Below are 13138 nucleotides of genomic sequence, written 5' to 3'. Positions count from 1 at the left end.
CCTATTGATCACAAGGCATCAGAACAGAACCATTGCCTTGTAGTACAAATAACACGGTTAAATTACTGCCAATAACACAAGAAACAAGGCCCACCAATTCTACCTATAGGTAGTTTACAAACATGTTGCTTGTCATGCACAGCAGAGCACAGAAAGCAGCTTTCGTGTCTTGCCAGAAATACCAACCTTTTATTTTTCTTTGCACAGAAAACAGAGCTTGCAAATGTATTAAACTCCAAACACTGAGATGGAAGGTTTAACCTTCCAGGCAGAGCCTCAGCAGGGTTTCCCCATATCATTGCCCCAGCTTGTTGTGAGTGTAGCCAGAAATGAAAGGAGAAACTGCAAAGACAAACCTGCCTTTGGGCTCCAGTGAGGGCTGAAGACATTCTGTCATTCTGTTTTCCTTGCAGATGCAGGGATAATTACTATATATCTATGAATCAATCTCATAAAGTGTAGGTAATTATTGTCTTACAGCCACAACAAAGTGGATTTCATCAATCCACAGGGAACATTCCTGCCTTGTTGCTTCAAGCATTTCATAATTTGATTGCTATACCATCTTTTTTTGACAATATTGTTGGAACAGGGTCCAACCATATAGTTCCAACCACAGAAACTTCCTCCCTATAGCTGTTTTGTTATCTGGAAGTATTCTGGTTAGAATTTACTGGCTGGAATACTTTAAGGAATACAGCTTACAGAGCCTCATGTAGAAAACAATTTTGGTTGACTCACAAAAAGCCTCACTGGATTATGAAAGTCATATATAGTCAAGGCCAGCCATAATTTGTGATCCATATATACCAAAACTCACAAATCAGATGTTTGATATATAATACGCAGGATCCCCATTTCCCCCCCAGAGTAACCTAAAGCGCAATTCTGAATCGTAAATTGATTTGAGAAAACTAGTCCTTTAAACAATATTTTTGAGACTGAATAGAGTTAGATCATTCACCAGCCTTTGCTTTAATCAAAGGGAGAAAAACCTTTACATACTTCAAACACCAACTTTTATAGTCGTCCCAAATTAACATTAAGAAGTTGAAAAGTAAATACACGGTATCTTCTAAACAGATTTCCTTGTTCTTCCTTGTTTAATACTAGGACATGTCAACAGTATCATATACTGATTTTAAATTAGAAAACACCTCTTAATTTTAGTTATGATTCCCAAATATCTTGCCTTAAAATGAAAGCAAGCATATCATGTGAGGTTCTCTCATGGGTGAGGAGTAGAACAGTGGCATTATATACAATTCCATATGTCTATTTTGACCTCTGTACACATAGAGGTACCAGTATGAAAGCACTCTTCCTTTGATTAACACATCCTAGAAATTCCCTTTCTCTGACATTCTTTCAAGTGTGGTGCTAGTGCGTAGCATGAGTCTCAACCACAACATTCACATCAGTATCTTTTTACCTGAATTCCAGGACATGGATGTTTTTGTATCCAGGTAGTCCTTCAAATACATTCTGGATCTGTTTTGAAGGGGAAAAAAATATTTACACAAGTTTCCTTCATCTACTCCTCATAGTGAAAAAAAACCCCAAAATATTTTCAACATTTTTTTAAATTTTAAAAATGCATCTGGCATTCTATTTCTTATAGGGAAAAAATGTTTAAATATTTTCTTTACAGGAGAGTTTTGGTGTCATTTATATTACTATTACAAAAGGAAAAGTGAAAGTACAAAGCATGCTATCTAGTATTCCCCAATAATTATATACAAATATTTAAGGGAGGGAAAATTCAAACAGACCCTGCAGAGATTGGCACAAGATCTGCAAAGATAATATTTACTTTCTTATTTATGCAGTACAAACCCTTTTATGCTTCCCATATATTTCTTAGGATTTAAACAAATTCAGGAAAAATGCTTCGGACCCTGGCAATCTAAACAAGAGAAGCAGAAACAGCCACTCTAGGAACAGTGATCTAAGATTCCAAAGATGCCCGAATGCATTACATAGTGCAAAACATGGCTCATCCCTGCTGCCCTAAATATACAGAGGGCTCGGGAGCGACTGGTGGTGCTACTTGAAAAAAGGAAGTCCAAGAGCAGAAGAGGTAGCAAGGTAGCATATCTAGGTCTGATTCAATAGTTAATTGTGTTGACAAAAAAAAAAAACCAACAAGAAACAGAATACTACAGGCTCATGTCAGCTTTGGTATTTTTCCTCCCAGAAGATCCTTGCCAGTTGAGAATTATTTTCTACTCCTCATATCCTTCTTCCCCTCCCTAGACTCCCAATTTTTAAATGGTCTCTGGTGAGATTTAAACAATATGAGTGCTGCTGACTTCCTTTTCTTTTTGTTTTTTAAATAGCTTCTTCATCCAAGCACAGAGAAAACTAGGCGAGGGATCAAAGGAGTGGAACATCCATGTGCCAGGTGGACTCTGTCCCATCTGACATTTCTTCCACACACACACTCCATGGCATTGCTACTTGGCCACATAGCTAGGAAAATTAAGACGTCTAGCCTGGGCTAGCAACTTGTGACAGTTGTGGTGATGCTTTCTGGCTGCAGTTGAAGAGTACATCTCTTTCCCATCTGGCCAAGGATCTGGCACAGTGTTAGCCCCAGTAAAGGGAATTCAACTAAGAACCCCAAATAAATGATACTAAGAAGGAAACAAAGCTTGAATAAAGATGATCCCACCATTTAGAACCCTGGGTGCTTCACCCAGGAGAATGGAAAGACAAGCTCTCTGCACCAAGACAATGCTGGTAAGAAGACTGCTGTCATTATAAATAAAAAATAAAGTAAAATAAATAACAAAAGCAATAGAAAGAAGTAACTCGGGATACAGCAACAGATTGTATTTTAAGTACACCTTTGTATAGTGGTAGGACAGCACCTATCAAGATTAAACTAAATTAAAATTAAGGTTTAATAAATCATTCATATATGCACATACATATGGTTACTTGTATTTTTTTTTTACATATATACAGATGAAGTTTGTGCTTAAGAGTCTAATCTACATTTATTTCATTTCTACTGACTCCAGTGGGATTTAAGCATGTGTTAAGAAGTTCTCTGAATTTGGGAGATTTAAAAATGTGTCCATATGCACTGCTGAATATGGACATTAATGAAGGACAAGTGTTTTCTCAGCAGCCTAGGTTTTATATAGCATCTCATTGCAGTGCAGAATGATTCATTCAACAAAACGCTGCTACTAGGTGGAAATAATGGACAAGTCCTGTTGTTTGTGAGTTCCTCACTTACCACCTCTGCAATCAAAAATCTAGACATTGTGTAATCATTAAGATTTTCTAAATCCCATTTAAGGGCTCAGCTTTCGTAGGACATGCAGAGCATGCCCACAAGAGCAAATGCTTATGGACTTGTCTGCCTTCTGCCTGCATTTCATGCTGCTGCAGTGCTGTACCTGAATTGCTAGAGCTGCCTTCCAGCACTACCCCAGCACAGGCTGATGAATATGAGCTGCAGAAGATTTGCATCCTGTCATTTGGAGAGCATCAGCAGTCTGGCTTGCTGACACTCCCTAACTTTATTTTTTACTCCCAGGTTTCAAATCAACTATGTGATGGAAGAATACAAACCTGAACAAGATATGAAATAAATTCTCTGCATACACCAGTCATTAGAGTGATATTAAATTCCATGATTTGAAATGTCTTTATAAGTTAAGGTTTTCAAGACTCAGAACTTGGAGAACTAACAAAGATGCACCAACAAAGAATCTTGTCACTTTGCTGTGACTTTGCAAGTTCTACTATTGTAACCCTGACAGGAAGAGGTGCTTAAAAATTCTGAGAACATGGTGAAGCCGAAGTTAGAAACAGAACTTAATAAGACTTAAAAAGCAAACTGTCTTTCATTTGTTAACAACACTTGGCTTAGATCCTTTTCCTGACAAAGAGAGGGTTGGAAGGAGTGCCTCAGAAAGCTGTCCTATTTGGAGTGACCATTCAGGGGTGCAGCATGGTCTCCTCAAAAGCTTACTTCTACCTCATTTGCTTGCAAAAATAAAAGCATGCTATTCTGTAGGAAACTGGAAGAAAACTGAAGTCATCACTTGGCAACTAGTGCACTACCTGTGATATCTGACACAGCCCTACTATCTCAAAAAGGCAGCATGTCAGACAAAGCAGGGCATTCTCTTCATGAATATTTTCCAGCCTGCCTCAGGCAACAAAAGCCCTAAGCCGATCCTGCAGAAGGGTCTTAATACAGATGTTGTACACTACTACTGCCCTGCAGAGGCAGCAAGAAGAAAAAGAACTCAGGGAAGGTAAATCACCTGAGAAACAAATTGTTCAGAAAGCAGTTGATACTTGGCAGTCTCTGGGTCGCTCAGCTCCTCACTGTACTTCTCTCCAGCAATCACAACGCTGAACTCAATCATTTGTTCAGTTACAGGTCTCACTGGAGTCTCATCCTCTTTCTTTATCTCATTATTGATCTGGAAGAAAAGGAGAGAAGGGAGAAAGCAAAGGATGACATAGTGCTTTTTATTTTCCCATTTTACTGTGGCTTTTTTCCCCAAGAAATAAATCCACTTTACCCACGCAGACTAGATTTCTACTTATCCTGAGTTCACTCCATATGAAAAGCATTCCCAAATACAGCAGCATGTCCATGTGGTCCCACCAGCTGTCAGCACACTGCACTGCTCACGCTGGGTCCAAACGTCTTTTTCTATGCAAGCCAGAAAATTCTCCAGACCTGAAGAGTTCTCTAGCCCATGATGTGGCAAAAAAAATGTAAGCCCTCTTCATAAATGTCACAAGGGCAAGAACATATTAAGGTGCTACTGGTGGACCAAACAGATGGCATGATGAACGTACTTGATGCGGAAGCTGCAGCCCAAAGCACAGCTTGTTTACTTGAGCCATAAGCACACTTTTATCCATACACTAACAAAGGAAGTCCCAGGAATGGATGAAAGGTAATTAGACAACCTAATGAGCCAGAACATTTTTTAGTATTGTGTATTGCTGTTACTTCTATTTTCCATTTGCACATCTCTTCTCTAGTGCAAGGTTAGTTATCTCGTTGACCTTAGTTACAAACAGAAATCTAGCTGTGCCAATCTGAAATGCAACTGTGAATACACCAAGCGGTCACTTGAGCCTAATCAACAATGGGATGATTTACCCATTTATGACAAGGCTTCTGTTTACTTTCTCTCTTTGAAACATGTAGATACCCCGTGCTATTTGGCTTCAGGAACTAACATGGCTACTGTGAGCAGCAGTGAATTCCAATCAAATTTTAATCAGATTGAATTGGCAAGCACACAGCAAGAGTCCTTTCTATTTCATTCCCCAGCATTTTACAACCAGTGTACTATTTCCTGTGGTATAGTAAAAAACAGGAAAAACAGATCTTGTTTCATGGTTCTATTCTGAACAAAAGCCTGGAATTTGGGGGAGGGAGGGGAGGGCTGGCTCAATTTAACTAAAATGTATTTTGCTATTTACATGCGGCTGTTGCCTTTTCCCTATTAAAAAGTAAAAAATGAGCCAGCAAAACAGACACTTACAGCAAAACTGCAGCCAGTGCTATGTATCATGCAGGAAATTGAAGAGTTCCAGAAAGCTTGGTTGTCACCACTGAGCACTTGCATACTGTTTAGGGCCCTCTTAGATTTTATTTTTTTTTAACCTAAAATCTTTTCCCTCATCCACCCCTTTTTGACTAAAAAACTTCATTAAGAACCAGAATGATTGGCAGCTATCATTTCACAAATAAAGAGTTAGATAGCATATGTTCTGCTGCTATATGACTGTTTGCAATTCCATATAGTCTGAATCATTTACCAATCCTCCAAAAACAAAAGCACACTCATGAATGTGGAAGAAGAGCCTTGCTCACTCTTGGTCTTGTAATCTGTAACGCATTTTGGCTGCTCAGAGCAATGATGAGGTGAGAAGTAACTGCAGAGAGTGAAAACACTGTAACAGCAGCGATCCAATTCTGCTTTCTTTTTGATTTACTGAGTGGTCCTACTCTCTGCTCAGGTAGTTCTGTTTCAGAAAAAAGTAATGGTGTACATGGGACCAAACCACAAGTGTTTGTGGTACCTAAATATAAAATCAACCCCTAGACCTGAGTCAGAAGCTGTCAATTCTGTACTCAGTGTTTGTTCCTAAAAATCACAGTATCAAAGCTCAGTGGACACTCATGAAAACTCTAGAAAAAAGTCTGGAGTTTGGCCCTGCATTGTTTCCTGGCCATATTAGGTTACTGAATGGTACACAATTAAAGCCCAGTACCACAAATCAGCTTTCCAATTATATACAGCATGCGTAACTTGGTATGCTTCTCAACAAGTCCAGTGAGATGTTCATGCTTATATGAAAGCAAGTGCCAGCTGATCCATACCATTTTGGACTGCAAAATTTTGTTCAGTTGTCAGGTAGGCTCAAGCACACTGGTTGGAATCTAGAGTTTCAGCCCAAAATTTAAATCCAGAGGTGCTCTTTCCTGGAAGCAAATACTCCCCTGGGACCTGTGTGGTGGTCAACACTTGTGAAAGCCAGCTTGCTTTTACAGAGACATTTAAAGTACTTGCTGTAGACTTCCCTGTGTTGGGAGCTGTGTTTTAGATATCAAAGTAAGAGTCTAAAGGAATTCACAAAAGGAAAAGAAATGGAGAATTAGATGGAATCTTCAAGGCTATCCAGGCTATCTCTGCTGACCTAGGTAACTGTACCTCTCGTACACTTCCAAACACTATGACAGCAATTTAAGGTGTATCATGTTTCCACAGAAATAACAACATATCCTTCCTGGAGCTTTCAAAGTCCATAGGTATTCACCATCTAGTCACCAACAAAATCTGCACTAACTCATCTGTTCTCTCACATAGACGGAGAAGGTGCACTGCAAAACCTCTGCAAATGAAGTTACGTTAATGTTCCTAAGGTTCATGCTGTGATCTTATGAATTCTCCACGTTAGCACATTGTGTTCTCTAGCAATAGATGTTTTTAAGTATAAATGATCACCATGTCATTTAGCAAAGCCAAGAGAATGCTAAACAAATGGAAAAAAAAAAAGAAAAATACTCACAGTAGTGTCTGTCTCTTCAATCTCATGGCTGGTACCATCAGGAGGACTCTCAATTGAGACCTCATGAGGGGGAGGAACATTGGCAGCTGCATCTGAATTTGAAAGCAAACAGTATTGTTACTTTTTCCTCATGTACATGTGTACATACACACATGAGCTCGGCAACATAAGTAGCAACTGTTGATTCCTATTCCCATCATCATGAGAGAAACAACACAGGAAACACCCTGAAGAGCCTCAGGAAAAGCATCAAATGCACTAATCTGAAGTAAACATTACAGTGCTTTCTGAGCAGCACAGTATTTTCAGGAACACACGGTAAGTGCAGCAAAAACTGCCCAGGACTGATTTCTCAGGTAGGATTTTTCACAATTCATTTAGTAACAAAATATCAGCACATACCCCAAACACCAGATCAGAACCAGCATGATTTGGAGATGGAAAAATTCACAGATTTTTCACAAATCCACAAGACAGCGTTCCATTTCCAAGTAATTCAGAAACAACTTTGACAGGATTTAGATGAAAACTGACCTCTCAGTGTGGTAACATCAGTATCTGAAGCTGGAGTTGGAGTTCCCCCACTGTCAAATAAAAACAAAACCAGAAGTTGAAGTTGGGCATGGTGAGACAGATTGACCAGTTTTCATTACCACTGTAATTCTGCTTCAGCAACAAAAAGCATGTTTGCAGAAGAAACTTCTCACAGTGGTGTTTTGCTGATAACTTCATAAAAATTAAATTTTTTCAATATTTCCGTCATCTTTTGCAACTTAGGTATCAGGTTACTTGCAACATGCAATACATTGTTTGCACCTCTGGGGTTGGAAGACTTCTTTCATTCCAATTGACATCCACCACAAAAAAAAAAAAAAAGCATTTGACCTTCCAGTGGGTCCTATACATAAAGCAAAAGTGGAGGTCACACAAAGATATCTGTAATGTTCTGTAAACCCTTCAAGTTTTAAAATGCTCTGCAGTGCACCGAAGCATCCTAGCTGCAAGAAGATGAGGGCCATTTCATCACGAATTTTACTCATCTGGAAAACTTCTAAAGTACCAGCTTCCAAATCCAATTATTATGTTTACACACACACACACAAAAGCCCACACCAAAAAACACCCATAAACTCCTAACTCCAGGCCAAGATATGAAAGAAGTATCACAAATAAAAATCAGATTAAGACTGTGAAGATCATCTGTCTGAGGAAAAAAACAACAGCTTTGATGGCACTCTAACAGTAAATCCAAATTCCTTGGAGCCAACTCTGTGAGTCTCAAGTAATTGTCAAGTCACCAAAAGTGAGAGAGAGACTGACAAAAACAAGTGTTTCCTTAATAGAGAAAAATAGATTTCTTAAGTTTGTCATAGATTTTAATATAGACAGTCCAATTTACAAGATTGGAAACTTTAGTGCTGCAGAGGAATTGAGCACTAAATTAAAAGCTGTAAATATGAGTGAATTTCATTGCATTAAGATACTTCTCCCATTTCCAAAGTAACTCATTGGTGGACATATTTGTGCCATAAAGTACATATTGCTGCAATAAATCTCCACTATTACATACTCAAGTGCTTATTTTACTACCTGAGCCATGCTTTCCTAGCCACAAAGGGTTCCCATATTGGCCAAACACATCCAAAGTTGCATACTGAGATGCCTGGGTGCAGGCATATAACAAAAAATGAGTTTCCATTAAAGTCTCAAACGTTGTTTCCTCCCCTGCTTCTCTTGAATATTTAACACTTACAAATAAACAGACTGTTAGATTAATCTGGTGAATTTTCCATTTAAACTAATAGCGTTTTCACCCTTCCTCTCCTGAGAGGCCTAGGCTTAATCTTGTGTATGATGACTAAATGCCACTCTATGGTAAGTTCAGGAAACATTAAGCTGCCAGAAAGTACAAACAAAAAATAATCTCCTGATGAATAAAGCAGAGAATACAGATTAAAGAATTTTAACAGTACCTTTTCTTAAGCAACTGAAACCTATAAGCTCTATGCAAGCTTTGAAACATACACATGAATTTGTGTCTGCTTCCATCTCGTGGACATTGTTACCTGCTTTCAACCAGCATGGCACAAGGTAACTCTCACTCTTTGGTAACCTCAGTAAATCTTGGAATCATTCCCAAGAGTAGAAAGACAAATCTTACTAGTGAATGAAAGCCTTGCCCTTCACAGTGATGTCAAACTGAGTGACTATTAAGGTCCCTTCCAACCCAAAAAGCTCTGTGACTCCATGATATGCAGTGAAACAACTCTGCTGCAGGACTTGAAACATCCTGCTCTGCTCAGGTGTTCATATAAATACATCAATCCTTTTTATTCAGAAGAGGTCAGACAGAAACGTGGCTCACTGACTAAGCAGGTTCAAAGTTCAACCTGAGACCTGCAGTACTAAGATTCTCTGTCCGCACATCAGTGCTTAGTACACGGTCCTTCAAGTTTTTCTGGCCAAATCACCCACAGATTCCACCTGGATCATAGCCACTGATGCTCTGCAGATATGTACTGCAGCTTGGGGCATCTCATGAAGACCCAGATGGCTGTGGAACCAACCCAGCTAAGCACCTAACTTTGTGCAGGGTTAGGCTTGGCTAAGGGCCAGATATCCACCCATCTGCTCTCTGACCCTTCTCCTTACCAGGGCCAGAGGAGACAATAAGATGGAAAAGTTGGTGAGTTGAGTTAAAGACAGGAAGTTTGCTTACTAATCGCCATTATAAGCAAAACAGACTGAGATTAAATTAGTTTATCGCTAATTAAAATAGATTTGTGTAGTGAGGAATGGATAAACATTAAAGTACCACTGTTCCCGCCAGCCCTTTCCAGGCTTTCACTCCTCCTTTCCTGAGTCCTCTACTTGGCATTGGCTTTACAGAGGCTGCAGCTCCTGAGGACACATCTACCTCCTCCCACTTGAGTTCTCCAAGAGCTGCAGGGAACTCCTGCTCCACCATGAAGCATCAGTCATTCTCCACCTTCAACCTTTTAAATACAGATCTTCAAAGCCCAGCTGATTTTCTGACAAAATATTGGCTAACAGCAGGTTTAAAATTAAAAGCAAAGGGCTTAAATAAATCCCTGTGTAACCCTAATAAATCTAATCAACAAAGTCAAGAACTTAATTTTGTCGCATTATCACTTTCTTCTGAGAAGGATAAAAATGCTGTTTTAAGAAACTGCAGTACGACCAACCTCACTTAATGAACAAATTTGCTTCCAAATCTATACTAAAAGATCTCAGTATTCATCAGCTCATGTACCAATTTGTCTGATTTGTTATGTCAAGCACTCCTTAAACACTATTATGTCAATGCTCATATTAAAGAAAATATTGCTCAAGAGGAAAAAAAAATGTTTATGATCCAATTTTCTTCTTCTAAAACCTTTTATTCAGAGGTCTAACCAACTGAGTTAAATAAGCTTGTAATTTCTGAATGCAAGATTGAGCCTGTATTTATACTTTTAATTCTACTTGCATTCATCTTAATTTTTATGTAAGCAGATCTTGAATTTTGAACTCTTCTGTTTTTAATTAAAGCAGGACAACTATCTCATATTTGCTCTCTGACAGTAGAGAGCACAAAAGGTAACGCACAACTAACAAGGAACAGCCTGGAACTCTTCACATGGGGTAAAGCTGTGCAGATGCTCAATAACTCCTGAAACAAGCAATATTGTTGACAAGTTCAAATGAAGGAAGAAAAGGAGTTCAGTTATCTTTCTATTCCACTACCTGCTGACTCTGTGTACTATTGAAACAATGCCGGAATTAGAGAAAAACTCTCTTCTTCAATAAGGCATATTCAGACAAAAGGTACAAAATTTGGGTTGATACGTCATCAACCATTGCTGCTATCACCAATGAAACATTGATCCTAAACTTGCCATTGTATTTTACATCAAATACATAGAACAAAGGAGGTCTGGACATGCTTCATTATGCCTAATTTTAGTGAGTTCACAATAAGCAAGTAGAAACAAACAATTTTACTTCATTATACTTGATACTAGTAGGCATGTCAGAAGCAAAGAATATCATAATATTACATTCATCCTCTCTGACTGTATCCTTTATGTTTTCTTCAGGATGCTATTATGCATACAGCATTTGAGAAAGATAATGGCATACAAGCAATGGCTTTCTATGCAGAATTTTTGTGCTACTTCTTTGTTTTCAGTTCATTCAAGATCTGCCTTTTTGACCCACCAGGAACTAGACAGGACAACTTCTCTATTTTTTATTTGGTATCCTCCAGTATTAAAAGAACAAAATTCATTAGGTCATTGTGCCTTTGCATAATAAATAAAGAAATTCTTAAAAGCCTGTAGTTGATGTGGTATTCACACATTTTCAACCTAAGCAAAATGCCAATTCCCATTGGGATGCTCTTTAAAAAAATTCTAGATAGTTTCCCATATATTACTTTTCTTTAGAGCCTTTCTCTTCCACAGTACTTAGTTTAATCCTTCAATTCCTTCAAAAGCCAGGCTAGCTGGGAGTTTAACCTATGTGCATGAGTTAGACTTACTGGAACAACTTTCATCCTGCTGTTACGTAATTGCCAGTAATGCCGGATTGTGAGTTATTCTGGGAAATAAATCACAAGTGCAAGCCACCTTTCTGTAGGCTACATCAAAACTATTTTAGCATTTAACCAGCTGAAACCAGATTTTTCCAACTAGATAAAAAACGCACTATTGATGAATAGCTAGGATTGTATTAGGCATATTAAATGGTTTAAATTGCATCTTCAGTTCTACAACTGCTTACAGATTTCATCAGTCATACTTTCATCTAGAAAGGTAGCACAGTTAAAATTCCATGTATCAAGGCTCTGTCTTCAGCTCTGAATTAAGGAAATGAACCAGCAATTGTCTCACAGGAAAAAAAAAGCTCATTGAAAAAATAAAAAAGATACTTTTTAGTTTTTTGTGCCTGGCCTATGCTCTAGTAAAGAAAACAAACCTACTGATAATTCTTATGTTCCTACTGATGGAAAAACAGACTGAAAAATACACTTAATGTTAGGCCTCTGAACTGAAATAACTGCATCTGTGAAGTAATCAAAGAAAATAAAGGTCACCAGAGGACAGATGAGAGCACATTCCTTCTTAAGGGCATCTTCAGGAGTTTATCTTCCCCTGGCAACAGGGAAGTCTCATTCGAGCACATCTCCTTTAGATACTTACAGCTGGTGCTTTTGATAGTCCCTCCATCCCTAGGGATATGAGACCAGGTCAATTCCCCGTTCTGACAGAGATATCAAATGGTGAGATAGCTACACTCAATTCACTGCATTGCCCTACACTAAACTAATCTACAGGACCACTAGGTCCTGCACATGTAGGTGAGTCTCAGCAAGACCTGGTGCAGAAAAGCCCACAGGTGATTACAACACTGCCCAGGAAATGGCAGAACTGCACTCACATTTTTCACCATGCAGGACAGTCTTGATGCTGGATTTCCCATACCAACCCTTAAGGACTGGGTGATCCTGAGTTGTGTACTTTGACTTCTTAAAGAACACTGTAAAAAGGTATGCCATTTATTCTCATGTCTGCTGTGAAGTCTAACATATTCTTGCAGGAAACAAATTGTCCAGAGGCAATGCTGAGGTAGCTCCCTCATTCCTATTGATGGAAGATGTCTGAATTTAGATGAGACATCATCTACCCATGGCACACCAATCATGTGCAAGCACAAAGAAGTTTGGTCAGTGTTACGTTCTGTACAAATTTACACTCCTCAATTGACCTGGGAGATAAGGGGGAGTGTTCATGTCAGAGGAAAATTCAGCTCAAAAGGAGAAACAAAAAGAACCACTCTCTCAAGCATCACGTTTGCCCTTGCATCTTATGTTATTAATTTTAATATGTAATTGTGTGGTTTCGACATAAGAATAATTCACTGAAGAGTTAGGTGAGTGGGTTTTTTGGTGTGGATTTTGTTTGATCATTTTAATCTGTTAAGTGAACATTCCCCCATAAACGAATTATTCATTTATCATGGCTTTAACATGGACAGTAAAACAGGGGATTGAATCTGCAGAGTTTTCAGAGGA

The 13138-nt window shown here is 38.7% G+C and overlaps 1 protein-coding gene across 1 annotated transcript in view; it reads right to left on the bottom strand.

The window, feature by feature from the left end:
* IMPG2 (interphotoreceptor matrix proteoglycan 2) overlaps positions 1-13138 on the bottom strand; it is a 50257-nt gene that overhangs the window by 17563 nt on the left and 19556 nt on the right. Inside the window, exons 6-9 of the mRNA XM_065742020.1 lie at positions 7597-7646; positions 7063-7154; positions 4287-4448; positions 1433-1491 (exon numbers count right to left, since the gene is read on the bottom strand). Coding sequence (XP_065598092.1) covers positions 1433-1491; positions 4287-4448; positions 7063-7154; positions 7597-7646 — 363 coding nt within the window. The remainder of the gene's footprint in view (positions 1-1432; positions 1492-4286; positions 4449-7062; positions 7155-7596; positions 7647-13138) is intronic.

This window comes from Cyrtonyx montezumae, unplaced genomic scaffold (assembly GCF_038088225.1).
Source record: "Cyrtonyx montezumae isolate F1298 unplaced genomic scaffold, pur_monq_1.0 scaffold_3, whole genome shotgun sequence".
In the NCBI taxonomy this organism is placed as follows: Eukaryota; Metazoa; Chordata; class Aves; order Galliformes; family Odontophoridae; genus Cyrtonyx; species Cyrtonyx montezumae.
Note: the sequence above shows the minus strand (reverse complement) of the source record. Positions and strands in the feature narration are given on the sequence as shown.